The 26,757-nt window shown below is 47.4% G+C and overlaps 1 protein-coding gene across 1 annotated transcript in view; it reads left to right on the top strand.

The window, feature by feature from the left end:
* The window catches only part of LOC106609610 (exocyst complex component 4), an 816,839-nt gene that overhangs the window by 71,378 nt on the left and 718,704 nt on the right, over positions 1-26,757 (top strand). Inside the window, exon 7 of the mRNA XM_045700059.1 lies at positions 1,362-1,536. Within this exon, the coding sequence (XP_045556015.1) occupies positions 1,362-1,536 (175 nt within the window). The remainder of the gene's footprint in view (positions 1-1,361; positions 1,537-26,757) is intronic.

The raw sequence follows: 26,757 nt of genomic DNA, 5'->3' as shown, positions 1-26,757 counted from the left end.
AGTTAGGCGAAGATCCCATGTCTCTCCTAAACTCACTCAGCCTCTGGTGTATATGTACCGTTCAGATCCGGCACGGCGTTTAGCCCAACCTTCCTCAGTAAATAAAGTCAGAAGTGTCCCCACATCCCTGAAAAGAAAAGACCACCAGATGTGTGTGAGTCCTAGTGGAACCAGAGACGTTGACAGATGCTGCTAATTGTAGTCAGAGCCAGCTGCCTCTGTGTGACTGGGGTAACACTCTGCCAGTACCTCCACTGTTCTTTTCAACCGCTCAGCCCAAACCAGCTACCCGGGTGAGGCTCCTTTTGCCTGCCGATTGAAGTAGATTTCTGAATGTTTATTAAGTTAATGAATTGTAGTTGTTGCTGAGGCAGGTTGGTTAACGCCACACGAACAAAGCCTGAGGCCTGAGGAGACTCTAAACTCAAAGCTAATGTCTGGATCGGTGGGCTGACGGCTTGACTTCACTACCTGTTTGGTCACTTTTCCTCTCTAGGCTCTAGTGTTGTGTATTTCAGGTCAGAATACAGTATGCTTAGAGAGAAGACTTACATTGTTAAATACTTCTCCTCAGATATGTAGTACCTTACAAAAACGAAGTGCTTCACTCCTGTTCCAACAGATATATGCACTTAACCAACCACAATTAAGAGAATACTTATTGTATTTTCCCTCTTTACATTGAAAGATTGGTCCTTGTGTGGACTGGTGGAGGCTGAAGTACTCTACTAAAGAGCAGGTTTGAATCAGAAATATAATTTCATAATTTAGCTTTAACGTTGAGCTGAGGTCAGAATGGTTTTGACTACTATGCATTAGCTTCTCCGTTAGTAGTCAGTTATTGAATGAGAGTCAATGAGAGTAGAGAGGAGCTTTTAGACCTGGAGGCTGACAGGAGTGGTGCTGCCTTAGAGACCTCCTGATGGTCCACCATCAGTGGTCCAGGATCAGTTGTCTTTACCTCTGTTCTAACTCTTAACCTGTGTGAGCCTCACAATACAACTGACCTGGGATGAATTGATAAGAACAGTTTGCATTTCTGTTCGAATATCAACCGTCCTCCCTTCCTTAACGTAATCACTCTAACACTGAGGTGAAACCCTAGGAAGGAAGAAAGGATGCATTTGAAAGGAATTCAAACTGGGTCTTAGTACCTGCTGCATCTTAGCACCCTATTCCAATACTCTTCAACTGTATCATTCATTTCCTCCCTTCCTTGAAGTAATTTCAGAAGGAAGGAAGGAAGGAGGCATTATGAGTATTCTAACGGGGCCAGTGTTTGGGCTGTGTATTGGAGCTTCTTCACCTGTTATCCCACCAGCCGTCCTCACCACAACCTCTCTCTCTGCTGCCCTCTGCAGGCTGCTGCTGGAACTGCTGGAGCTGCTGTTTGACAAGTTCAACGCGGTGGCTGCGGCCCACAGTGTGGTGCTGGCCCACCTGCAGCAGATTGTGGTGTCCCCCAACGGAGCCCAGGAGGGCATCAAGCTCTATGAGCAAGCCGACGTCTCTGCTAAGATCCAGACCGTCCTCCAGGTCAGTTCAAGTTTAAAATGTCAAGTTTTGAATCCATCACAGTCCCGAATCCCTGCACCACACAAACACACAAATAAAAAATATCAACCAAGATCCATCTGCCGATCTGTGTATCCATAAAGATTCACGGATGATTTGCACACATGTGGTTAAACCTTTAGACTGTGAAAGCATAGATTAGGCTTCCATGAGTAGGAATGATCACACATGATGCTAACTAGGAGAGACAAGACTCACTGTTCTGACATGAACTACAATGACAAAAACAGATAAAGCTTTACCTTTAGTGACGACAATCTTTACTAATGCTGGTTGACTATTTACTGTACACGTTCATTGTAGAAATCAATCTGGTTCTTCATATGCGGCCCGGGGGGTGTGTGACTGTGAAAGCATGCCGTATCCATGGCAAGAGGGATGTAGGCTAATTCCTTGAGAGAATGCTGTTAACTCTGTGTGTGTTGTGCATCCAGCTATGAATCCTGGCAGTGTTTCACCCAACACTCGTTTGTGCAGCCAGTCAATGTTGTCTTTCTTTTCAAAGAAGAGATTATTCTTGTGGGACGAGTGCTGAGAACATGAAAGTACGTCAGTTTAAATGCAGTTCCTGAGCTATCTAGCCATGCTGCACGCGCAAGTACACACACGTGTATTAAAAAAAACACATTGCAACACACATAGTCAAACAAACACACACAAGCACACACAATAACTCTCTCCCCTAGTCTAGTCAGTGAGTGCTGGGGGTGCATGCCTTACATGGGCGTTCCTCAGGGATGTGTCATAGGTCACTTGCAAACAGCTGCTCATCTCCTCAGCCAATCAGACGGGAGCAGAGAGCAAACACAGTGCAGCCGACACGCACCAATTAAAGGGCTGCAATTAAAGCAGGCAATCAGGGGAAGTGCCTGTTCCTATGTGTGTCACAACTAAAATCAACCCCACTGTATTATTTTATTTTTTTCGATTCCTAATCTGACACGATGATGAAATCCATAGCGCTTGATTTCTTCCGTCGCGTTCTAAGACGTAAGCCTGTGTGTAGGTGGACACATTTCAGAGTGTAGTGAAGTGTTGAAATGAGCGGAAGGATGAGAAGGGAACACAGGTCTGATGATGAAACGGAGGAGCCAGAGGGGACGTTGGCTCGGGAACAACCAGTTCCCTGGGGAAGCGTTCCAGTAACGTGTATCTAGCTATCCCCTGTGGAGAGAGTCATTGTGAGGTGTAGCTCCAGGGTATTATCCCGTCACACATGTGAGTGATGGCTGGGCTCCAGCTTGAGCTCTGAGCATTAAAGAGCCTACAGCCAAACTACAGATGGAGGAGTGAGGATCCACATTATGGTTCGAGGACTGGTTTTCTAGATATGGTCTCTGACTGCTCACTCCAGACCAGTCTGCTGCCATGCAGCTTGGTCTGTATGGATTAGGCTTCCAATGACACAAACCCATATAGCCTTACCTTTAGTGACCACAATCTTTACTAATGTGGATTGACTATTTACTGTACACGTTCATTGTAAAAATCAATCTGGTTTCTTTATATGCAGCCCAGGGCTGTGTGTAGGACTGTGGAAGCAGATGCGCACACACACACACACACACACACACACACACACACACACACACACACACACACACACAGAATGTCAGTGAGTCTTGCCTTTCCAAGTTAGCATAATTGTTTTTATTTTATAATGTTGATCTTCTTTTACATTTTTTTTACATCCCTAATGCCTGGCCACACCCCCATCCCTAGTGCCTGGCCACACCCCCATCCCTAGTGCCTGGCCACACCCCCATCCCTAGTGCCTGGCCACACCCCCATCCCTAGTGCCTGGCCACACCCCCATCCCTAGTGCCTGGCCACACCCCCATCCCTAGTGCCTGGCCACACCCCCATCCCTAGTGCTTGGCCACACCCCCATCCCTAGTGCCTGGCCACACCCCCATCCCTAGTGCCTGGCCACACCCCCATCCCTAGTGCCTGGCCACACCCCCATCCCTAGCGCCCGGCCACACCCCCATCCCTAGCGCCCGGCCACACCCCCATCCCTAGCGCCCGGCCACACCCCCATCCCTAGCGCCCGGTCACACCCCCATCCCTAGCGCCCGGTCACACCCCCATCCCTAGCGCCCGGCCACACCCCCATCCCTAGCGCCCGGCCACACCCCCCATCCCTAGCGCCCGGCCACACCCCCATCCCTAGCGCCCGGCCACACCCCCATCCCTTAGCGCCCGGTCACACCCCCATCCCTAGCGCCCGGCCACACCCCCATCCCTTAGCGCCCGGTCACACCCCCATCCCTAGCGCCCGGCCACACCCCCATCCCTAGCGCCCGGTCACACCCCCATCCCTAGCGCCCGGTCACACCCCCATCCCTAGCGCCCGGTCACACCCCCATCCCTAGCGCCCGGTCACACCCCCATCCCTAGCACTCGTTCCACAAGAATAATCTCTTCTTTGAAAAGAAAGACAACATTGACTGGCTGCACAAACGAGTGTTGGGTGAAACACTGCCAGGATTCATAGCTGGATGCACAACACACACAGAGTTAACAGCATTCTCTCAAGGAATTAGCCTACATCCCTCTTGCCATGGATACGGCATGCTTTCACAGTCACACACCCCCCGGGCCGCATATGAAGAACCAGATTGATTTCTACAATGAACGTGTACAGTAAATAGTCAACCAGCATTAGTAAAGATGAGAAAGATTGTGGTCACTAAAGGTGAGGCTACATGGGTTTGTGTCATTGTAGTTGTCAGAACAGTGAGTCTCCTAGTTAGCATCATGTGAGGTAGACCTCCTGAGGGACACAGTGTTAGTTAGCATCATGTGAGGTAGACCTCCTGAGGGACACAGTGTTAGTTAGCATCATGTGAGGTAGACCTCCTGAGGGACACAGTGTTAGTTAGCATCATGTGAGGTAGACCTCCTGAGGGACACAGTGTTAGTTAGCATCATGTGAGGTAGACCTCCTGAGGGACACAGTGTTAGTTAGCATCATGTGAGGTAGACCTCCTGAGGGACACAGTGTTAGTTAGCATCATGTGAGGTAGACCTCCTGAGGGACACAGTGTTAGTTAGCATCATGTGAGGTAGACCTCCTGAGGGACACAGTGTTAGTTAGCATCATGTGAGGTAGACCTCCTGAGGGACACAGTGTTAGTTAGCATCATGTGAGGTAGACCTCCTGAGGGACACAGTGAAGAGTTGACAGCAGAGTTTGTTCCTTTCCTCTTTTCTATTTTACACTCTGTTCTTTTCTTATCTCTTATTTTATCCCTCACATCTTTTCTCTTCCTTGTTTTTCGTCTAGTTCCAAGTCTCTGAGGGCTAGCGTTCTCTCCCTTTGCTTTTGAGAGGGGGAGAGAGAGCTAGACTTGAATCACGCGAGAGGGGGGGGAGCGAGAGGGGGGGAGCGAGGGAGAGCGAGCGGGAGGGTGGGGGGGGCGTGAGCGAGTGGGGGAGCGAGAGGGGGGGAGGGAGCGAGGTAGAGTGAGCGGGAGTGTGGGGGGGCGTGAGCGAGCGGGGGAGCGAGGGGGGGAGGGAGCGAGAGGGGGGGAGGGAGGGAGCTAGAGAGAGATGGGCACAGACTGGTGGAGGGGGTGACAGAGAGGGAGGAGACCAAAGGGGGGGAGAGGTGCAGACTGGGATTGAGTATATGGGCTTATCATCACTCCATCAGACCAGGAGTCAGACGGTGACCTTGAGCACATTTTTTCATCATATTTTCTTTTCTCTTGCGTTTTCTCTCTCTCACTCTCTCTCATTCTCTCGCATTTTTCACCCCTCAAAACCACTCAAAAGCAGTGACTCCGCCATGCCAACTGTTGCTAAGGCGGCCCTGAGCTAACTGCGGACGGTCGGGCAGGCAGGCCTTAGGGCTTGAAGAAGCAGCTAGACTTGAATCACATTTTGTCCAATGCTTACTTTAGTGGAACTGAGGACAAATGCTCTGTCTTATTGAACATTGATTATCTAAGACCCAGGCCCCTTGATTGGCTCAAAATTGGTCCTTACACTAAGCTGTGATTGGGTTAGTACTGGATAAACAGAGTCGTGATTTGGCTGGGCCAACTGATTGCCTGCCAGTTTAGTCACCGGTGTTTCAGCTCTGTTTGGAGGAGAATATGAAGAGATGGACATAGACAGACAGAGGGCTGGGAACTGTAAGGTTGGTGTTGTATACTCTCAAAGCCAGTCAGATGGATAGATGGTTGGATGGAGTTTTGTAAAATAGGCTAAAATCCAAATCTGACCCTTCATACTGTACAACTATGGCCATTGGCTACCTAATCATCCCCTAGCTTCCAATTGGCTCAATCACCTACCCTCTCCACGGCAACTCCACTTTACTGACTTTATTGTCCCCATGGGGACATGTTGTTGCAGTATCATGTACACATTTAAAGTGGTGTTTAAATACAGTAGACAACAAATTGACAATACAACATTCATAACAGTTACAGTACATACCAACAAAAGGAGACTAGCCTGCTGGCCTTACTGGGTGGATAGGATCATTTAGCCCGGAGCTGTTTAGGAGGGATATCTCACCTGGCAAAAATGAATGTCTAGTTCTGTTATTCCTGCCGGGGGGTACCCTATACCTGCGCCCAGAGGGGAGTACTTCAAAGTCTGGGTACATGGGGTGGCTTGGGTCAAAACTACACTGCTCAAAAAAATAAAGCGAACACTTAAACAACACAATGTAACTCCAAGTCAATCACACTTCTGTGAAATCAAACTGTCCACTTAGGAAGCAACACTGATTGAGAATAAATTTCACATGCTGTTGTGCAAATGGAATAGACAACAGGTGGAAATTATAGGCAATAAGCAAGACACCCCCAATAAAGGAGTGGTTCTGCAGGTGGGGACCACAGACCACTTCTCAGCTCCTATGCTTCCTGGCTGATGTTTTGGTCACTTTTGAATGCTGGCGGTGCTTTCACTCTAGTGGTAGCATGAGACGGAGTCTACAACCCACACAAGTAGCTCAGGTAGTGCAGCTCATACAGGATGGCACATCAATGCGAGCTGTGGCAAGAAGGTTTGCTGTGTCTGTCAGCGTAGTGTCCAGAGCATGGAGGCGCTACCAGGAGACAGGCCAGTACATCAGGAGACGTGGAGGATGCCGTAGGAGGGCAACAACCCAGCAGCAGGACCGCTACCTCCGCCTTTGTGCAAGGAGGAGCACTGCCAGAGCCCTGCAAAATGACCTCCAGCAGGCCACAAATGTGCATGTGTCTGCTCAAACGGTCAGAAAAAGACTCCATGAGGGTGGTATGAGGGCCCGACGTCCACAGGTGGGGGTTGTGCTTACAGCCGAAAACACGGTGCAGGACGTTTGGCATTTGCCAGAGAACACCAAGATTGGCAAATTCGCCACTGGCGCCCTGTGCTCTTCACAGATGAAAGCAGGTTCACACTGAGCACATGTGACAGACGTGACAGAGTCTGGAGACGCGGTGGAGAACGTTCTGCTGCCTGCAACATCCTCCAGCATGACCGGTTTGGCGGTGGGTCAGTCATGGTGTGGGGTGGCATTTCTTTGGGGGGCCGCACAGCCCTCCATGTGCTCGCCAGAGGTAGCCTGACTGCCATTAGATACTGAGATGAGATCCTCAGACCCCTTGTGAGACCATATGCTGGTGCAGTTGGCCCTGGGTTCCTCCTAATGCAAGACAATGCTAGACCTCATGTGGCTGGAGTGTGTCAGCAGTTCCTGCAAGAGGAAGGCATTGATGCTATGGACTGGCCCGCCCGTTCCCCAGACCTGAATCCAATTGAGCACATCTGGGACATCATGTCTCGCTCCATCCACCAACGCCACGTTGCACCACAGACTGTCCAGGAGTTGGCGGATGCTTTAGTCCAGGTCTGGGAGGAGATCTCTCAGGAGACCATCCGCCACCTCATCAGGAGCATGCCCAGGCGTTGTAGGGAGGTCATACAGGCACGTGGAGGCCACACACACTACTGAGCCTCATTTTGACTTGTTTTAAGGACATTACATCAAAGTTGGATCAGCCTGTAGTGTGGTTTTCCACTTTAATTTTGAGTGTGACTCCAAATCCAGACCTCCATGGGTTGATAAATTGGATTTCCATTGATTATTTTTGTGTGATTTTGTTGTCAGCACATTCAACTATGTAAAGAAAAAAGTATTTAATAAGATTATTTCATACATTCAGATCTAGGATGTGTTGTTTAAGTGTTCCCTTTATTTTTTTGAGCAGTATATTTTGTGAGCCTTGCTGATGGCCCTGACCTTAAAGATCTCGTCCAGGCCTGTCTGTTTGACTCAGTACTTTGCTTGTTGTGGTGATAATCCATCTCAGCATATTTGTCTGGTTGACAGTGGCCTTGCTAAACCAACAAACAATACGAACAGTTGAATTACTCTCAATGAAATATTTGTGAAACAGAGTCAGTATAGTCCAGTCAACATGAAAAGATCCCAGCTTGTTGAGAAACGTTGACTCTTTTTGTAGATCATTTCTGTACATTTACTCCAGTGAAGCTTGTTGTCCAAGAGGACAGCCAGGTATGTGTATTTCTCTATGTTCTGACCTCTGATAGATGTTACAGAGGTAGGTGGTGTTCTCTTCCTGAAGTCTATGCACATCTCTTTGGTCTTGTTGGTATTGAGGACCAAGTGTGATTCATCACAGCACTCTACAAAGTCCTTTAGGACCGGGCCATGGGGTTCATTTTACATTTACATGTTTTAGTCATTTAGCAGATGCTCTTATCCAGAGCGACTTACAGTACTGAGTGCATGCATTTCATACATTTGATTTCATGCATTTGTTATTTTTTTGTACTGGCCCCCCGTGGGAATCGAACCCACAACCCTGGCGTTGCAAACACCATGCTCTACCAACTGAGCCACAGGGAAGACCAGGGGTTCCTCGTCATCATGCAACAGGCTGATCAAGGATGTGTCATCAGCGAACTAAACTAGGTGTCTGTCAGGATGGGAACTAGTACAACTATTAGTATACAGTTGGTTGTCCTAAATAAAATCCTAAAATAAAGGCAAATGAAAGAGATTGTGTCAGGGAAGATGGATAGAGAGTTAAAGAGAGTTGGAGAAGAGAGAGGAGGGAGTGTAGGTATTGCGCGGCTGTGCTGTGCCTTTGTGTTAATGGAAGGCATTAAGCCGTTCGCTCTCCAGCGGCGCGGGCACTAGAGCTGCTACCGCTGCCTCCGCTCTGCCAACCCCAGGTTGCCAGGGGCTCCTCACTCCCCCGCCGCAGCGATGTGCGATAATGTCATCTCTTGATTAGAATACTCATTATGTGAAATGAGGTTTTCTTATTCAGTCACTCGTGTTATTATTTTCTGGACGATTGTATCTTTGTGAGTCTCTCCTTCTCTCCCACTCCCTCTCTCAATCCTTCTTATCCCAATTTCTTTCCATCCCTCTCTTTCTCTCCCTCAATCACCATTCTCTTTCTCTTTCCCCCTCCCTTCCTCTATCCCTCTCTCTTCCCCTCTGCCCCCTCCTTCCTGCTCTCTTCAAGAGACAAACTCAGTATGACAGCAGCACATGTTAATGCCTGATAGTCTGGCAGCGGCACATGTTAATGCCTGATAGTCTGGCAGCGGCACATGTTAGTGCCTGATAGTCTGGCAGCGGCACATGTTAGTGCCTGATAGTCTGGCAGCGGCACATGTTAGTGCCTGATAGTCTGGCAGCGGCACATGTTAGTGCCTGATAGTCTGGCAGCGGCACATGTTAGTGCCTGATAGTCTGGCAGCGGCACATGTTAGTGCCTGATAGTCTGGCAGCGGCACATGTTAGTGCCTGATAGTCTGGCAGCGGCACATGTTAGTGCCTGATAGTCTGGCAGCGGCACATGTTAATGCCTGATAGTCTGGCAGCAGAACATGTTAATGCCTGATAGTCTGGCAGCGGCACATGTTAATGCCTGATAGTCTGGCAGCAGAACATGTTAGTGCCTGATAGTCTGGCAGCAGAACATGTTAGTGCCTGATAGTCTGGCAGCAGAACATGTTAGTGCCTGATAGTCTGGCAGCGGCACATGTTAGTGCCTGATAGTCTGGCAGCGGCACATGTTAGTGCCTGATAGTCTGGCAGCGGCACATGTTAGTGCCTGATAGTCTGGCAGCGGCACATGTTAGTGCCTGATAGTCTGGCAGCGGCACATGTTAGTGCCTGATAGTCTGGCAGCAGTGTAGATTCCTGAGGGAGGCTGTATGGCAGGCTACTCTTTGCCCTGCCTCTACTCTGACAGTGGGGTGCTATAGTTCCCATATTCCACCCTGCAGCGGTCTGGTGTGCGCGTGTGTGTCGACTTGTGTATGTGTACTTGTGTGTCCTTGCAGTCTGCAGGTGTGAAATGTACCCACTATCATGAAACATCTCTACTAGCTAGTATCTATGCTCAGGTGTGTGTGGTGAGATGTTGTTGGCTCTTGTCTAGGTGTAGATTAGATCTTGTTGGCAGATGTCTATGTTGTATCTTGTTAGTTCAGGTGTGTTCTGAAGACTAGCAGTTGAGCACTAGCATCTTTATATTGGCTAGTGGCTCAGGTGTGTGTTGAGATGGTGTTGGGTCTTGTCTAGGTGTAAATTAGTGGCGGCCATCTTGTTGACAGTTGTTGCAGTTGTCTCTTGTTCACGTCTGTGCTGTAGTGCTGAGTGATTAGTGCTTTTTGAGGTTGGTTTGATTATGATTATATATCTTTTTTTAACATTAAATGGATTATAAAATAATGACATTACTTTGATTTTAGAGCTTTTTAATGGAAATTCCAAAGCCCAAAACAGTGAACATTCAATATCCAAAACATTGAAAATATTCTATTGTCTGTCACATTGAAAACTAGAAAATTACTGTAAAATAAATAAATATTTTAGTTGTGTATATTACTTAATTTTTATTTGATGACTTATTATTTAATCATCATCTCAAAAAAAAAATCCTCATCAAGCTACACATAATACCCCACAATGACAAAGCGAAAACAGGTTTTTAGAAATGTTTACAAAAGAAACATAAATACACGATTTACGTAAGTATTCAGACTTTTTGCTATGAGACTAGAAATTGAGCTCAGGTGCATCCTGTTTCTATTGATCATCCTTGAGATGTTTCTACAACTTGATTGGACATGATTTGAAAAGGCACACAACTGTCTATATAAGGTCCAACAGTTGATAGTGCATGTTAGAGCAAAACCAAGCCATGAGGTCGAAGGAATTGTCTGTAGACCCCCAAGACAGGATTGTCTCGATGCACAGATCTGGAGAAGGGTACCAAGCTATTTCTGCAGCCTTGGATGACCCCAAGAACAGTGGCCTCCATCATTCTTAAGTATAAGTTTGGAACCACCAATTTAATCTATTTTAGTATAAGGCTATAACGTAACAAAATGTGGAACAAGTCAAGGCGTCTGAATACTTTCCGAAAACGCTGTATGTTCTCCCCATACTGTACTGTCTTTAGTCATCCTATTTAGCTAGGCTGCCTAGCATGTCTGACTAAATCATTGTATTAGTTCTACGGAGTAGATAAGGCATACTTTCACAAACTGTCTCTGTCCCTCTCGTCGTTGTGTTCATTCCTCTCTCATGCGGTCTGTGTGTATCTAACCTAATGGATTAGGCGTAAAAGTGAATCTGTCCAGAGATCTGTATATAAAGATGAGATGCTCACGTCGCCACCTTAACAAATGGGAGTCGTTGTCCCAAAGGCAGGAAGGCAGGTGGCAAGCTTAGGTCCAAAATAAGCCAATAGAAACACATTGGGATTATTTTGGACAGATCTTGGCGCTAGTGAAATCTCTTGCTTTGCCTCTTCCTCTCTGATCAGTTGTGACGAGAATTTTCAATTCCAATGATAATAACTAACAATCAATAAAGCTTTGACCAATCCCCGAGGTTTATAAGACCCTGGGTTTTATAATAATTAGGCGAAGACTCAGCTTATGCAAAAGGTCCGTACAGTTTATTCAGAGAACGTTCTGAAATCAAAAATGCAAAGTCTTTGTAAGACACACACAAACAAGTTCAAATCTTAAGCTACGCCTTGCTCAGACAGTCTGTGTTTTTCCACTACACAGATGCATTGTTTCTTTAATCTACAACATGTTTCTTAATCTTCTGCAAGCCTAACAGTTTCTCCACTCCACGGCTGGGGACAGGATGTCCTGTAAGGAACACAGTAGTACAACTTGTCTGTTGATAGCTCCTCTTATCATTTGTTTCACACTTGCACCCTGCTTACATACTAAAAAGGAGCAAAAGGTCATTGTTCTAATTCTGACTAAAACTACACACAGATTATAGTTTTATGATTCTAATAAATTTCATACAATTATATGGTTTCAGGGTGGAATTCTTTAGTCATTACTTTAAACATATAAATTCCATTATCATCAGTCTTGGTCCGAGACAGAAAAAACAGGTGCAATGGACTATGTTCATTGTAGTTAATTACCACGTTTCTGCGCTGAACTAGGTTGAATATTTGCTAAATGAAAACTACAACTATCTTCAGCCCAGTGTTCCACATAGTTATTGGAATTCAAGTAATTGAACCGACGTCGGTCAATTAGTTGTTTAATAACAACCACCAGCTAAATGTTTGTTAATCGCTCAGCACTAGTTTGCTGAAGTTAGGCATCTGCCCTCAAACATTTTTATCTAGCTACAGTGCCTTCAGGAAGTATTGACACCCCTTGACTTTTTCCACACTTTTATTTGTGCTACAGACTGAATTTAAAATGGATAAAATGTAGGCTTTGTGTCACTGGCCTACACACAATACCCCATAATGTCTAAGTATATACAAATGAATTCAAAATGAAAAGCTGAAATGTCTTGAGTGAATATTAAAGTGAAGTTTTCAACCTCTTTGTTATGGCAAGCCTAAATAAGTCCAGGAGTAAACAAGTCACATAATAAGTTGCATGGACTCACTTACTCTGTGTGCAGTAATAGTTTAACAGGATTTTTGAATAACTACCTCATCTCTGTAACCCACACATACAATTATCCGTATGGTACCTCAGTTGAGCAGTGAATTTCAAACACAGATTCAACGACAAATACCAGGGAGGTTTTCCAATGCCTCGCAACAGAAGAGCACCTATTGGTAGATTGGTAAAAAAAAAAAAAGCAGACATTGAATATCCGTTTGAGCATGGTGAAGTTATTCATTTCAATACACCCAGTCACTACAAAGATACAGGCATCCTTCCTAACTCATTTCCCGGAGAGGAAGGAAACCGCTCAGGGATTTCACCATGAGGCCCATGGTGACTTTAAAACAGTTTGAGTTTAATGAATGTGATAGGAAAAAACTGAGGAAGGATCAACAACATTGTAGTTACTCCACAATACTAACCTAATTGACAGAGTGAAAAGAAGGAAGCCTGTACAGAATACAAATATTGTAAAACATGCATCCTGTTTGCAATAAAGCGCTAAAGTAAAACTTAAAAAATGTGGCAAAGAAATGACCTTCATTTCTGAATACGAAGTGTTATGTTTGGGGCAAATCCAACACATCACTGAGTACCACTCTTCATATTTTAAGTATGGTGGTGGCTGCATCATGTTATGAGTATGCTTGTCATCGGCAAGGACTAGGGAGATTTTTTTAGGACAAAAAGAAACAGAATGGAGCTAAGCACAGGCAATATCCTAGAGGAAAATCTGGTTGTCTGTTTTCCAACAGACGATGGGAAACAAATTCACCTTTCAGCAGGACGATAACCTAAAACACAAGGCCAGGTTATTGTCCGACTTAAATCGGCTTGAAAATCTAGGACAAGACTTGAAAAAGGCAGTCTAGCAATGATCAACAACAACAAATATTGTGCAATCCTGGTGTGCAAAGCTCTTAGACTTACCAAGCAAGACTCACAGCTGTAATTGCTGCCAAAGGTGATTCTAACATGTGTTGACTCAGGGGTGTGAATAATTATGTAAATGAGATGTTTCTGTATTTCATTTAAAATAAATTAGCAAACGATTCTAAAAACATGTTTCACTTTGTCATTATGGAGTACTGTGTGTAGATGAGAAGATTAAAAAATATTTTATTCATTTTGAATTCAGGCTCTAACACAACACAATGTGGAATAAGTCAAGGGTTATGAATATTTTCTGAAGGCGCTGTAGTATCGATCACAGCGGATGAGGTGTGTTTGGAGAGATGGTGGTAAGTTGTTGGCTCTTGGTAAGGTGTATATTAGCCGAGCGGAAGCCATCTTGTTGGCAGTTTCTCCATCGTATCTTGTTATTCCCCCTCTCTTCTCTCCACCTTGTAGCTACACACTCATTTGATAGGCTAGCCTATAAATGGAAGCCTCTAGATGATTCATTTTCTTCCTCCACTTTGAGAAGTGTGGAATTGTGTTGACCTTTCCACTTGGCATGCTCTGAGATGGACACCGGATCTGACAGAGACAAGAGAGGGCACACAGCTACACGGCCTGAGCTGAGACTTCCCATATTCCACCGAGCGACTGGCTCCAGGAAGGCACAGTATGGAGTAGGTTAACACAGGCTTTTTGAAAGCCAAGAGCCATGTAGCAGTGGTCTTGATCCCTGTTTGGAAATGCCGGCTGTGCTTCCCCAGCGTGCTTTAAGTGTGGATGAGATATTGATTGGGACTTTAAAGAGCGGCTGGTAATTCTCAGTATTGGTGTCAGTTAGGGAGTGGAACAGTGTTGCCTGTGCTGTCACACTTTTCCACCGAGATGCAGTGTGTGAATAAATGTATTGATTTTTCACGCCAATGAGCCCACGTTATCAGGCTTCTATATTCCAAGCTTGCACCACTTCACAGTCATTTTTTTATCCATCACACCGTGTCTCAAGGTCTTCTGCAGTTCTCTTATGAAATTAGAGGCACTCAGAATCTTTCTATGTATCATACATACTCTATAATCCCACTAGATCCAGTCACATTGGATACGGTTGTCTCTTCCACCAAATCATCAAGCGTGCCAAGAATCATACTTATCTAAACTCCACTTTGACAAGTTTTGTCAGATTTTCCCTTGAGCCTGAACAGCAGTTGCAAGCAACAGCATTATGTGCTTAGGAAATATTTAGGGAAAAACCAAGAAATCTTTCAATAGACATGGACAAAAAAACTCCACCTGCCATCAGATGATCTAAGACCATATGGTCTGAGACCAAAGACCCTATCTCATAAGACCCTGCTGAATCCCGCACCACAATCACCCATAGGGACCATGTTTGACCTATATTTGGCATGGCTTGTTACGGTCCCCCTCTCAGCACGGCCTGACCTTTGACCTCGCGACAACATAGTCCAACACGTCTGAGTTTTCTAATTAGCCTAGCGCTTGTGTATTCCACTATGGTGCCATGGCGTCTCCATGATGGCTAGGCTACAGAGTTGATCCGCCAGCCGTCGCTGCTATGTGCCCGGAGTGCAGATTAATGCTTTTAATGAGCAGTGGTGAGGACCTTTGGAGCTAAGGTGCGATTAGCAAATCAAGGATGGATGTCGTCTGTCTGTTCTTACAGAACACGTCTAGAAACATCTAACACTTTATTAGGCTACTTGACGACGCTATATAAAACACAGGCTAGCTTGGCCCAGCTGAAAGATAAGCTTCTATGACACGTTGCAGCTGTAGTAATGAATACTCTCCTCCTTTTCTATTGACACGGTGAGGGCCTGTGGCTGGGGCCGAACCACACTGAATAAATCATAGCACAGCCAGAGATTAGCCGAGACAAAGGAGAAGCGTATGTTCAAAGTATAGAAATATATAAAGTAGTATGTGAGGGAGTTAAATATGCAAGCCTTCCTCACGGCTTGTCAGCCAAGTGAAAACAAGGCAAATTGAACTGCCAGGGAAACAACAGCCAGACGACAATGATCTGTTTTAATTAAATATGATGCGCAGAGACATTGCTGTGTTTCTTTCCTAACGTTTTAATCAACATGTCACTATTTCACTGTAATCCTACCCCACCCATCCACCCCGACGTGTCATATTTACATATTACTGGGGGCGCGGTGAAGCTAGTATATTGATTGTGTCGAAATTCCATCATCGCCCCGCCTTTTGTGTTTGAGAGAAGGGAGATTTTAAAGCTAATTATTCTAATCTGACGGTATGCTTTATAGTTTCCCGTTCTCCTGTAGATGCACAGCATGTTCTCCTTTAAACATTGCTTATCTGAATTGTGTGTATGCGAGTACAGGTATGTGTGTGTGTTTTGCTCTCAACGGTCAAGGCGTTGCGATACAGAATAGTCATATTGTTCATTTGTGTAAGAGCATGGAATCCATGTAGACCCATTGCCAGAGCCATGCTTGCTTAGACTTGCTATTGACGTTTTTCCTCTTTCTATGTCTCTTCAGTCCAAAAAACTGTCAAACTGCTTTGGGACAGAGCAAGGACAACAAGAGGAATGAAATGCAACAGGCTGCCTATAGCGATGTTTCTTTGTCAAAGCCTTCAGAGGGATTATGAAAAGTAGTACGGTCCAGTTGGGACACCTTGAAGGTCCGCAGTGGTCCAGTCCAGAGGGGAAAGAGCTGGACAAAGCTTTTCTCTGAATGTTCTAAGGTTGTTGGAAGGTCAAGTCAGGAAGTAAAATCTTTTCGTGCCCAAGGCAATTTTTGGGGCTTTCACTCAAAGCCACCAGCTGAGATATCAATCAATACATTTTCAACAAAAACATGTGTCTAGGGGGACTCCATTCCTAAAAGAATGGATTTCACTAGTCAAGTTCCCACAAGTCGTGAGGGATAAGCAGAAGAGCGAAACAATCAAAGAGCTCATTGATTACCGAGATAATTCTCTGGACGACTTTGATGGACAGAAAGGAAGTCAAAGGACACAGAGTCCTGTTTATTTCTTTATTATCCTTTAATGGACTCCTCAGCCGTCCCACCACAGGTGTTCTCCTGGAACCCCTTTAATGGACTCCTCAGCCATCCCACCACAGGTGTTCTCCTGGAACCCCTTTAATGGACTCCTCAGCCATCCCACCACAGGTGTACTCCTGGAACCCCTTTAATGGACTCCTCAGCCATCCCACCACAGGTGTTCTCCTGGAACCCCTTTAATGGACTCCTCAGCCATCCCACCACAGGTGTTCTCCTGGAACCCCTTTAATGGACTCCTCAGCCATCCCACCACAGGTGTACTCCTGGAACCCCTTTAATGGACTCCTCAGCCATCCCACCACAGGTGTTCTCCTGGAATCCCTTTAATGGACTCCTCAGCCATCCCACCACAGGTGTTCTCCTGGAACCCCTTTAATGGACTCCTCAGCCATCCCACCACAGGTGTTCTCCTGGAACCCCTTTAATGGACTCCTCAGCCATCCCACCACAGGTGTTCTCCTGGAACCCCTTTAATGGACTCCTCAGCCATCCCACCACAGGTGTTCTCCTGGAACCCCTTTAATGGACTCCTCAGCCATCCCACCACAGGTGTACTCCTGTAACCTCTTCAGTGGGCTGTGTTGGTTAATTAGACTGATTCTTCAGGACTACTGTAATAGACCCAACAAAGCCCTGTGTATCCTGCTCATTAAGACACACACACTTCCTCTCCCAGCACAAAGGAAATGCAGGTTGGGAGGTTGGCTTCGCTGCTGGTAATGAACGACAGTGGCACACGTCCATAATGCCTTTTTCTCCTGAGAGAACAGGCACTAACTGCAGCCCAGCGGGCTGATTTAGTTTTGGGACCAGACCCAAGTCACTCGAGTGTATAGAGGAACAATGGCTAACATAGTGGTTGTCTTTGTGTGGGGGAGCTGAAAATGGTGGCCAACACTCGGTTATCGGTGTGTGTGTGTCAAACACACACACTCACCATCCATGAACTCCGGGCTCAGTTTATTATCTGGTGTGAAGAGCGATTTGCAGTTTCTCAGCGGTTTTATTCGCTACCCATTTCCCAATGATCTTTCTTGGTACACGGCCATGAATATTGATTTGCTGTGTGTTAAAACGTCCCTCTCTTGAAGTGCAGCCTCACATCTCATCTCTCCTTCTTCAGAGTGGGGTGGCAGCTAGCCATGGGGGGTTTCAAAGTGTTCGTCAGTCAGCCAGTCACCTCTGTGAAGGTCACAGTACAAGTCCCCAATGGTGACAATCTAATTTCTTTACTGCTGGCCCAATCTGGGGCCGTACCATGACGCCTGTTTGGTAGGGGTCAGTAGAGTCCGACCCGGCTCCCACGCTCCAATAATGGAACACTGTCATGTGTCATCCATCGGGACTTCAGTCACTAGGCTACATGCTTGGCTTTGTTTGCTTGGCTACTTCAGTGGCTACTGTATGTCAGTGGCACAACTAGGATACATTAGTGCAATGCTAAATCTATATGAGGCGTTTTTCTACTTGCCCAGAGTCAGATGAACTTGTGGATACCATTTTTATGTCTCTGCGTGCAGTATGAAGGAAGTTAAAGGTAGTGTCACGAGGCCATGCTACATTTTTTTTACATTTTAGTCATTTTAGCAGACGCTCTTATCCAGAGCGACTTACAGTAGTGAATGCATACATTTCATACATTTTTTTTTTCTTTCTTTCCTGTGCTGGCCCCCCGTGGGAATCGAACCCACAAACCTGGCGTTGCAAACACCATGCTCTACCAACTGAGCTACAGGGAAGGCCTAAATAGCGTTAGCATGATGACTGGAAGCGCAGTGATTGGAAGACTTCGGGCACGCTAGCGTATGCTACTATACCTGTAGACTTCCAGTCACTGGCTCGTCACTCAGTGGCTTAGCTTCATCAACAGCTTGGCTAATGGCTACATTAGAGAACAGTGTAGCCTTTATCACTCAACTCAAACATGAACCAGACTTTAAATCATTTTTTTATTTTAAATGTCTTTATATAATAATAATAATAATAAAGACAAACAGGAGAAGAAAAGATGAACAGCAAAACCAAATTAAATGGCAGCAGATACAATCTGTTCATAGCATCTTGTACAGAGAAGTGGTGTCATTGTGGACATCTTCTTAGACTAGATATTCTTCATGAACCAGACTTTAAATCCATAGGATGTTATTAGCGTAGATTAGCGCTATGTCGGAGGAGCATAAGATCCATAGCATTATGCCATTAGCATAGCATTCAAGCCATGAAACGCATTCATTATTTTGTTGTTTTCAGAAACGCTTTCAGGGGCATTAATTGCATTCACAGTCATTACGGTTGTTTGATGTGGAGCAGAGACGTGCACTCTGCTCTGGTTTGCATTCACATGCAGCTCCGTGTGCATCGATGTTGTTTGTTTTGTTGGTGTAGTTAGCAAGGCTCTGCTTTGTCTCTGTTCCACCTTGTTGCTGTTGTCTTCGATGAGCGCTGGGCCTCTGGTCTGTGTGTGTGTGTGTGTGTGTGTGTGTGTGTGTGTGTGTGTGTGTGTGTGTGTGTGTGTGTGTGTGTGTGTGTGTGTGTGTGTGTGTGTGTGTGTGTGTGTTTATAGGCTACATATTGAGTATGCGTGTTTGTGAGAGTGTGTGTGTGTGTGTTTTGTGTGCGTAGGCCTATGTGTTTGGGAATGTGAGACTAGCAAGCTCTGGCCTCTGTTATAGCGTTAAGCTCGAGGTGCGACACGGGGCGCTCATGTTTTGTCAGCTGTGATAATTTTGTTGTTCATCTTCCCAGGACCTGTGACCAAGGTCCTCGCAACTCCTTCTCTCTCCCTTTCTGTTCCTCTCTCCCTTTTTCCCTCTGGTCTCTCCTCCTCTCCCTACCATTCTTCTCTCCTGTCCCTAGCATTCTCTCCTCTCCTGTCCCTAGCATTCTCTCCTCTCCTGTCCCTAGCATTCTCTCCTCTCCTGTCCCTAGCATTCTCTCCTCTCCCGTCCCTAGCATTCTCTCCTCTCCTGTCCCTAGCATTCTCTCCTCTCCCGTCCCTAGCATTCTCTCCTCTCCTGTCCCTAGCATTCTCTCCTCTCCTGTCCCTAGCATTCTCTCCTCTCCTGTCCCTAGCATTCTCTCCTCTCCTGTCCCTAGCATTCTCTCCTCTCCCGTCCCTAGCATTCTCTCCTCTCCTGTCCCTAGCATTCTCTCCTCTCCCGTCCCTAGCATTCTCTCCTCTCCCGTCCCTAGCATTCTCTCCTCTCCCGTCCCTAGCATTCTCTCCTCTCCCGTCCCTAGCATTCTCTCCTCTCCCGTCCCTAGCATTCTCTCCTCTCCCGTCCCTAGCATTCTCTCCTCTCCTGTCCCTAGCATTCTCTCCTCTCCTGTCCCTAGCATTCTCTCCTCTCCCGTCCCTAGCATTCTCTCCTCTCCTGTCCCTAGCATTCTCTCCTCTCCTGTCCCTAGCATTCTCTCCTCTCCCGTCCCTAGCATTCTCTCCTCTCCTGTCCCTAGCATTCTCTCCTCTCCCGTCCCTAGCATTCTCTCCTCTCCCGTCCCTAGCATTCTCTCCTCTCCCGTCCCTAGCATTCTCTCCTCTCCCGTCCCTAGCATTCTCTCCTCTCCTGTCCCTAGCATTCTCTCCTCTCCCGTCCCTAGCATTCTCTCCTCTCCCGTCCCTAGCATTCTCTCCTCTCCCGTCCCTAGCATTCTCTCCTCTCCTGTCCCTAGCATTCTCTCCTCTCCTGTCCCTAGCATTCTCTCCTCTCCTGTCCCAAGCATTCTCTCCTCTCCCGTCCCTAGCATTCTCTCCTCTCCCGTCCCTAGCATTCTCTCCTCTCCCGTCCCTAGCATTCTCTCCTCTCCCGTCCCTAGCATTCTCTCCTCTCCCGTCCCTAGCATTCTCTCCTCTCCCGTCCCTAGCATTCTCTCCTCTCCTGTCCCTAGCATTCTCTCCTCTCCTGTCCCTAGCATTCTCTCCTCTCCCGTCCCTAGCATTCTCTCCTCTCCTGTCCCTAGCATTCTCTCCTCTCCCGTCCCTAGCATTCTCTCCTCTCCCGTCCCTAGCATTCTCTCCTCTCCTCTCCCTAGCATTCTCTCCTCTCCCGTCCCTAGCATTCTCTCCTCTCCTGTCCCTAGCATTCTCTCCTCTCCCGTCCCTAGCATTCTCTCCTCTCCCGTCCCTAGCATTCTCTCCTCTCCTGTCCCTAGCATTCTCTCCTCTCCTGTCCCTAGCACTCTCTCCTCTCCCGTCCCTAGCATTCTCTCCTCTCCTGTCCCTAGCATTCTCTCCTCTCCCGTCCCTAGCATTCTCTCTTCTCCTGTCCCTAGCATTCTCTCCTCTCCCGTCCCTAGCATTCTCTCCTCTCCCGTCCCTAGCATTCTCTCCTCTCCCGTCCCTAGCATTCTCTCCTCTCCCGTCCCTAGCATTCTCTCCTCTCCTGTCCCTAGCATTCTCTCCTCTCCCGTCCCTAGCATTCTCTCCTCTCCTGTCCCTAGCATTCTCTCCTCTCCCGTCCCTAGCATTCTCTCCTCTCCCGTCCCAAGCATTCTCTCCTCTCCCGTCCCAAGCATTCTCTCCTCTCCCGTCCCTAGCATTCTCTCCTCTCCCGTCCCTAGCATTCTCTCTTCTCCCGTCCCAAGCATTCTCTCCTCTCCCGTCCCAAGCATTCTCTCCTCTCCCGTCCCTAGCATTCTCTCCTCTCCCGTCCCTAGCATTCTCCCCTCTCCTCTCCCTAGCATTCTCCCCTCTCCTCTCCCTAGCATTCTCCCCTAGCATTCTCCCCTCTCCTCTCCCTAGCATTCTCTCCTCTCCCCTCTCCCGAGCATTCTCTCCTCTCCTGAGCACTCTCTCCTCTCCTCTCCCGAGCATTCTCTCTTCTCCTCTCCCGAGCACTCTCTCCTCTGCTCTCCCGAGCGCTCTCTCCTCACCTCTCCCTAGCGTTCTCTTCTCTCCTCTCCTCTCCCTAGCATTCTCTCCTCTCGCTAGCATTCTCTCCTCTCGCTAGCATTCTCTCCTCTCCCTAGCATTCTTTCCCCTCCCTAGCATTCTCTCCTCTCCCTAGCATTCTCTTCTCTGCTCTCCCTAGCATTCTCTCCTCTCTCTCCAATCCTAATTTCCGTTTCTCTATTGAGAGCAGCAGCCAACCTTCCCATCCTTGTCTCTTTGCCTCTGTGTGAGGTCTGTTAGGGCAATGATGATGGTAATAAGACCTAATATGTTTGAGGAGAAAGGTTTTTGGAATGAGATGTTATTGTTGCTGGAATAAAGGTGATTTGAATCACGAGTGCCCCGTGTCGCACTTCAAGCCTAACGCCCAAACCACCTCTCTCCTACACACACACACACACACACACACACACACACACACACACACACACACACACACACACACACACACACACACACCACAGTTACCATCAAACAATCAAAACTACCGCCCGTCTGGGCATTTATGCACGCACACATGCACACACACACTCGGGTTGGGGGTTTGAAATAATTTCACAATTTACATTTTTGTCGGATATCCGGCTATTCGAAATACATGTAATTTTTACTTACATTTTGGAGGGCCAGTGAAATGGGCGAGCAGATAGAGGGAGATGGAAAAAGTTGCAGTACCCAAGGCAACTCTGCTACAGCCAAGACCAGCTAACTTGTAGCAGCCAAGGTGTTATTTATCATCCCATGTAACAGTGCCTGTCTTGACTGGAGTAACCTGGAGAAGCTAGCTAGCCAGCTATCGCTAAACAGCCTACCTGTTGGTTGCTTTTTACTCCTTCTCATTTTGCTAACTTTTATTTCTGTAACTTTACAGAGTAAATTGAAAGCCTATCTATTTAGTGAAAATGTTGTTAAATATTGAGTATGGTAGCATCACTTGTCCGTTGAGGTGTAGTTTCAGTGTAAAATATCCAAGTCATGGATGACCGACAGTCCACCTGTTGCCTAGGCAACAGAGACTTTAGCAAAGTGTGTGGAGGGGTTTTCCAAGGCACCGTTGTAGGGGCTCAGCTGCCAGAAACTTACACAGCTAATCTTGACATATTTCTGTCAGTACTTTGCACAATTGACACAATTATTTCTGTCACCGTAACTTTTTATTGACATTTTTAATGGGCAAGTTCATCAGATGGAAGTAAATATTTTGAAACCCTCACAAAAGCCACACACCCACCTACAGACTCAATGCAAGGATTAATATAATAATCCCCAGTCTTGCCACATAAATGGACGTTTCAGAGGCATTGTCAAGCACATATTTCTGATTTTACTGTTACTATTCTGATCCTCTGCTCTCCTCCATGTCCATTGTGCTTTGAGCCGGAGTTTGCAGTAGTCTGTTTGCAGTAGTCTGTCTGCAGTAGTCTGTTTGCAGTAGTCTGTCTGCAGTAGTCTGTCTGCAGTAGTCTGTATGCAGTAGTCTGTATGCAGTAGTCTGTCTGCAGTAGGCTGTCTGCAGTAGGCTGTCTGCAGTAGGCTGTTGTCTAAAGGAAGTCTGTCCTGTTCATACCCTCTCCCTCTGTCATCTGTCCTGTTCATACCCTCTCCCTCTCTCATCTGTCCTGTTCATACCCTCTCCCTCTCTCATCTGTCCTGTTCATACCCTCTCCCTCTCTCATCTGTCCTGTTCATACCCTCTCCCTCTCTCATCTGTCCTGTTCATACCCTCTCCCTCTCTCATCTGTCCTGTTCATACCCTCTCCCTCTCTCATCTGTCCTGTTCATACCCTCTCCCTCTCTCATCTGTCCTGTTCATACCCTCTCCCTCTCTCATCTGTCCTGTTCATACCCTCTCCCATCTGTCTTGTTCATACCCTCTCCCTCTGTCATCTGTCCTGTTCATACCCTCTCCCTCTGCCATCTGTCCTGTTCATACCCTCTCCCTCTGTCATCTGTCCTGTTCATACCCTCTCCCTCATCTGTCCTGTTCATACCCTCTCTCATCTGTCCTGTTTATACCCTCTCCCATCTGTCCTGTGCATACCCTCTCCCTCTCTCATCTGTCCTGTTCATACCCTCTCCCTCTCCCATCTGTCCTGTTCATACCCTCTCCCATCTGTCCTGTTCATACCCTCTCCCATCTGTCCTGTTCATACCCTCCCTCATCTGTCCTGTTTATACCCTCTCTCATCTGTCCTGTTCATACCCTCTCTCTCTCTCATCTGTCCTGTTCATACCCTCTCCCTCTGTCATCTGTCCTGTTCATACCCTCTCCCATCTGTCCTGTTCATACCCTCTCCCTCTCTCATCTGTCCTGTTCATACCCTCTCCCTCTCTCATCTGTCCTGTTCATACCCTCTCCCTCTCTCATCTGTCCTGTTCATACCCTCTCCCTCTGTCATCTGTCCTGCTCATACCCTCTCCCTCTGTCATCTGTCCTGTTCATACCCTCTCCCTCTCCTATCTGTCCTGTTTATACCCTCTCACATCTGTCCTGTGCATACTCTCTCCCTCTCTCATCTGTCCTGTTCATACCCTCTCCCTCTCCATCTGTCCTGTTCATACCCTCTCCTATCTGTCCTGTTCATACCCTCTCCCATCTGTCCTGTTCATACCCTCTCTCATCTGTCCTGTTTATACCCTCTCTCATCTGTCCTGTTCATACCCTCTCCCTCTCTCATCTGTCCTGTTCATACCCTCTCCCTCTGTCATCTGTCCTGTTCATACCCTCTCCCATCTGTCCTGTTCATACCCTCTCCCTCTCTCATCTGTCCTGTTCATACCCTCTCCCTCTCCTATCTGTCCTGTTCATACCCTCTCCCTCTGTCATCTGTCCTGTTCATACCCTCTCCCATCTGTCCTGTTCATACCCTCTCCCTCTCTCATCTGTCCTGTTCATACCCTCTCCCTCTCTCATCTGTCCTGTTCATACCCTCTCCCTCTGTCATCTGTCCTGCTCATACCCTCTCCCTCTGTCATCTGTCCTGTTCATACCCTCTCCCTCTCCTATCTGTCCTGTTTATACCCTCTCTCATCTGTCCTGTGCATACTCTCTCCCTCTCTCATCTGTCCTGTTCATACCCTCTCCCTCTCCATCTGTCCTGTTCATACCCTCTCCTATCTGTCCTGTTCATACCCTCTCCCATCTGTCCTGTTCATACCCTCTCTCATCTGTCCTGTTTATACCCTCTCTCATCTGTCCTGTTCATACCCTCTCCCTCTCTCATCTGTCCTGTTCATACCCTCTCCCTCTGTCATCTGTCCTGTTCATACCCTCTCCCATCTGTCCTGTTCATACCCTCTCTCATCTGTCCTGTTCATACCCTCTCCCTCTCTCATCTGTCCTGTTCATACCCTCTCCCTCTGTCATCTGTCCTGTTCATACCCTCTCCCTCTGTCATCTGTCCTGTTCCTACCCTCTCCCTCTCCCATCGTCCTGTTCATACCCTCTCTCATCTGTCCTGTTTATACCCTCTCTCATCTGTCCTGTGCATACTCTCTCCCTCTCTCATCTGTCCTGTTCATACCCTCTCCCTCTCCATCTGTCCTGTTCATACCCTCTCCTATCTGTCCTGTTCATACCCTCTCCCTCTCTCATCTGTCCTGTTCATACCGTCTCCCTCTCTCATATGTCCTGTTCATACCCTCTCCCTATCTCATGTGTCCTGTTCATACCCTCTCCCTCTCTCATCTGTCCTGTTCATACCCTCTCCCTCTCTCATCTGTCCTGTTCATACCCTCTCCCTCTCTCATCTGTCTTGTTCATACCCTCTCCCTCTCTCATCTGTCCTGTTCATACCCTCTCCCTCTCTCATCTGTCCTGTTCATACCCTCTCCCTCTCTCATCTGTCCTGTTCATACCCTCTCCCTCTGTCATCTGTCCTGTTCATACCCTCTCCCTCTGTCATCTGTCCTGTTCATACCCTCTCCCTCTCCCATCTGTCCTGTTCATACCCTCTCTCATCTGTCCTGTTTATACCCTCTCCCATCTGTCCTGTGCATACCCTCTCCCTCTCTCATCTGTCCTGTTCATACCCTCTCCCTCTCTCATCTGTCCTGTTCATACCCTCTCCCTCTCTCATCTGTCCTGTTCATACCCTCTCCCTCTCTCATCTGTCCTGTTCATACCCTCTCCCTCTCCCATCTGTCCTGTTCATACCCTCTCCCATCTGTCCTGTTCATACCCTCTCCCATCTGTCCTGTTCATACCCTCCCTCATCTGTCCTGTTTATACCCTCTCTCATCTGTCCTGTTCATACCCTCTCCCTCTCTCATCTGTCCTGTTCATACCCTCTCCCTCTGTCATCTGTCCTGTTCATACCCTCTCCCATCTGTCCTGTTCATACCCTCTCCCTCTCTCATCTGTCCTGTTCATACCCTCTCCCTCTCCCATCTGTCCTGTTCATACCCTCTCCCTCTCTCATCTGTCCTGTTCATACCCTCTCCCTCTGTCATCTGTCCTGCTCATACCCTCTCCCTCTGTCATCTGTCCTGTTCATACCCTCTCCCTCTCCTATCTGTCCTGTTCATACCCTCTCTCATCTGTCCTGTTTATACCCTCTCTCATCTGTCCTGTGCATACTCTCTCCCTCTCTCATCTGTCCTGTTCATACCCTCTCCCTCCCCATCTGTCCTGTTCATACCCTCTCCTATCTGTCCTGTTCATACCCTCTCCCATCTGTCCTGTTCATACCCTCTCTCATCTGTCCTGTTTATACCCTCTCTCATCTGTCCTGTTCATACCCTCTCCCTCTCTCATCTGTCCTGTTCATACCCTCTCCCTCTGTCATCTGTCCTGTTCATACCCTCTCCCATCTGTCCTGTTCATACCCTCTCCCTCTCTCATCTGTCCTGTTCATACCCTCTCCCTCTCTCATCTGTCCTGTTCATACCCTCTCCCTCTGTCATCTGTCCTGTTCATACCCTCTCCCTCTGACATCTGTCCTGTTCCTACCCTCTCCCTCTCCCATCGTCCTGTTCATACCCTCTCTCATCTGTCCTGTTTATACCCTCTCTCATCTGTCCTGTGCATACCCTCTCCCTCTCTCATCTGTCCTGTTCATACCCTCTCCCTCTCCCATCTGTCCTGTTCATACCCTCTCCCATCTGTCCTGTTCATACCCTCTCCCATCTGTCCTGTTCATACCCTCTCTCATCTGTCCTGTTTATACCCTCTCTCATCTGTCCTGTTCATACCCTCTCCCTCTCTCATCTGTCCTGTTCATACCCTCTCCCTCTGTCATCTGTCCTGTTCATACCCTCTCACAGCTGTCCTGTTCATACCCTCTCCCTCTGTCTGTCTGTACATCCGTCTGTCCTATTAGTGTGGTTAATTGCTTCAAGTTTACTCCCTCTAATGCAATATATTAGGGTCGGAGCCCCTTCATCAGCCTAACGCCG

The sequence above is a fragment of the Salmo salar genome, chromosome ssa17 (assembly GCF_905237065.1).
Source record: "Salmo salar chromosome ssa17, Ssal_v3.1, whole genome shotgun sequence".
NCBI classification, from domain to species: domain Eukaryota; kingdom Metazoa; phylum Chordata; class Actinopteri; order Salmoniformes; family Salmonidae; genus Salmo; species Salmo salar.
This window is presented reverse-complemented; position numbering and strand designations above follow the sequence as displayed.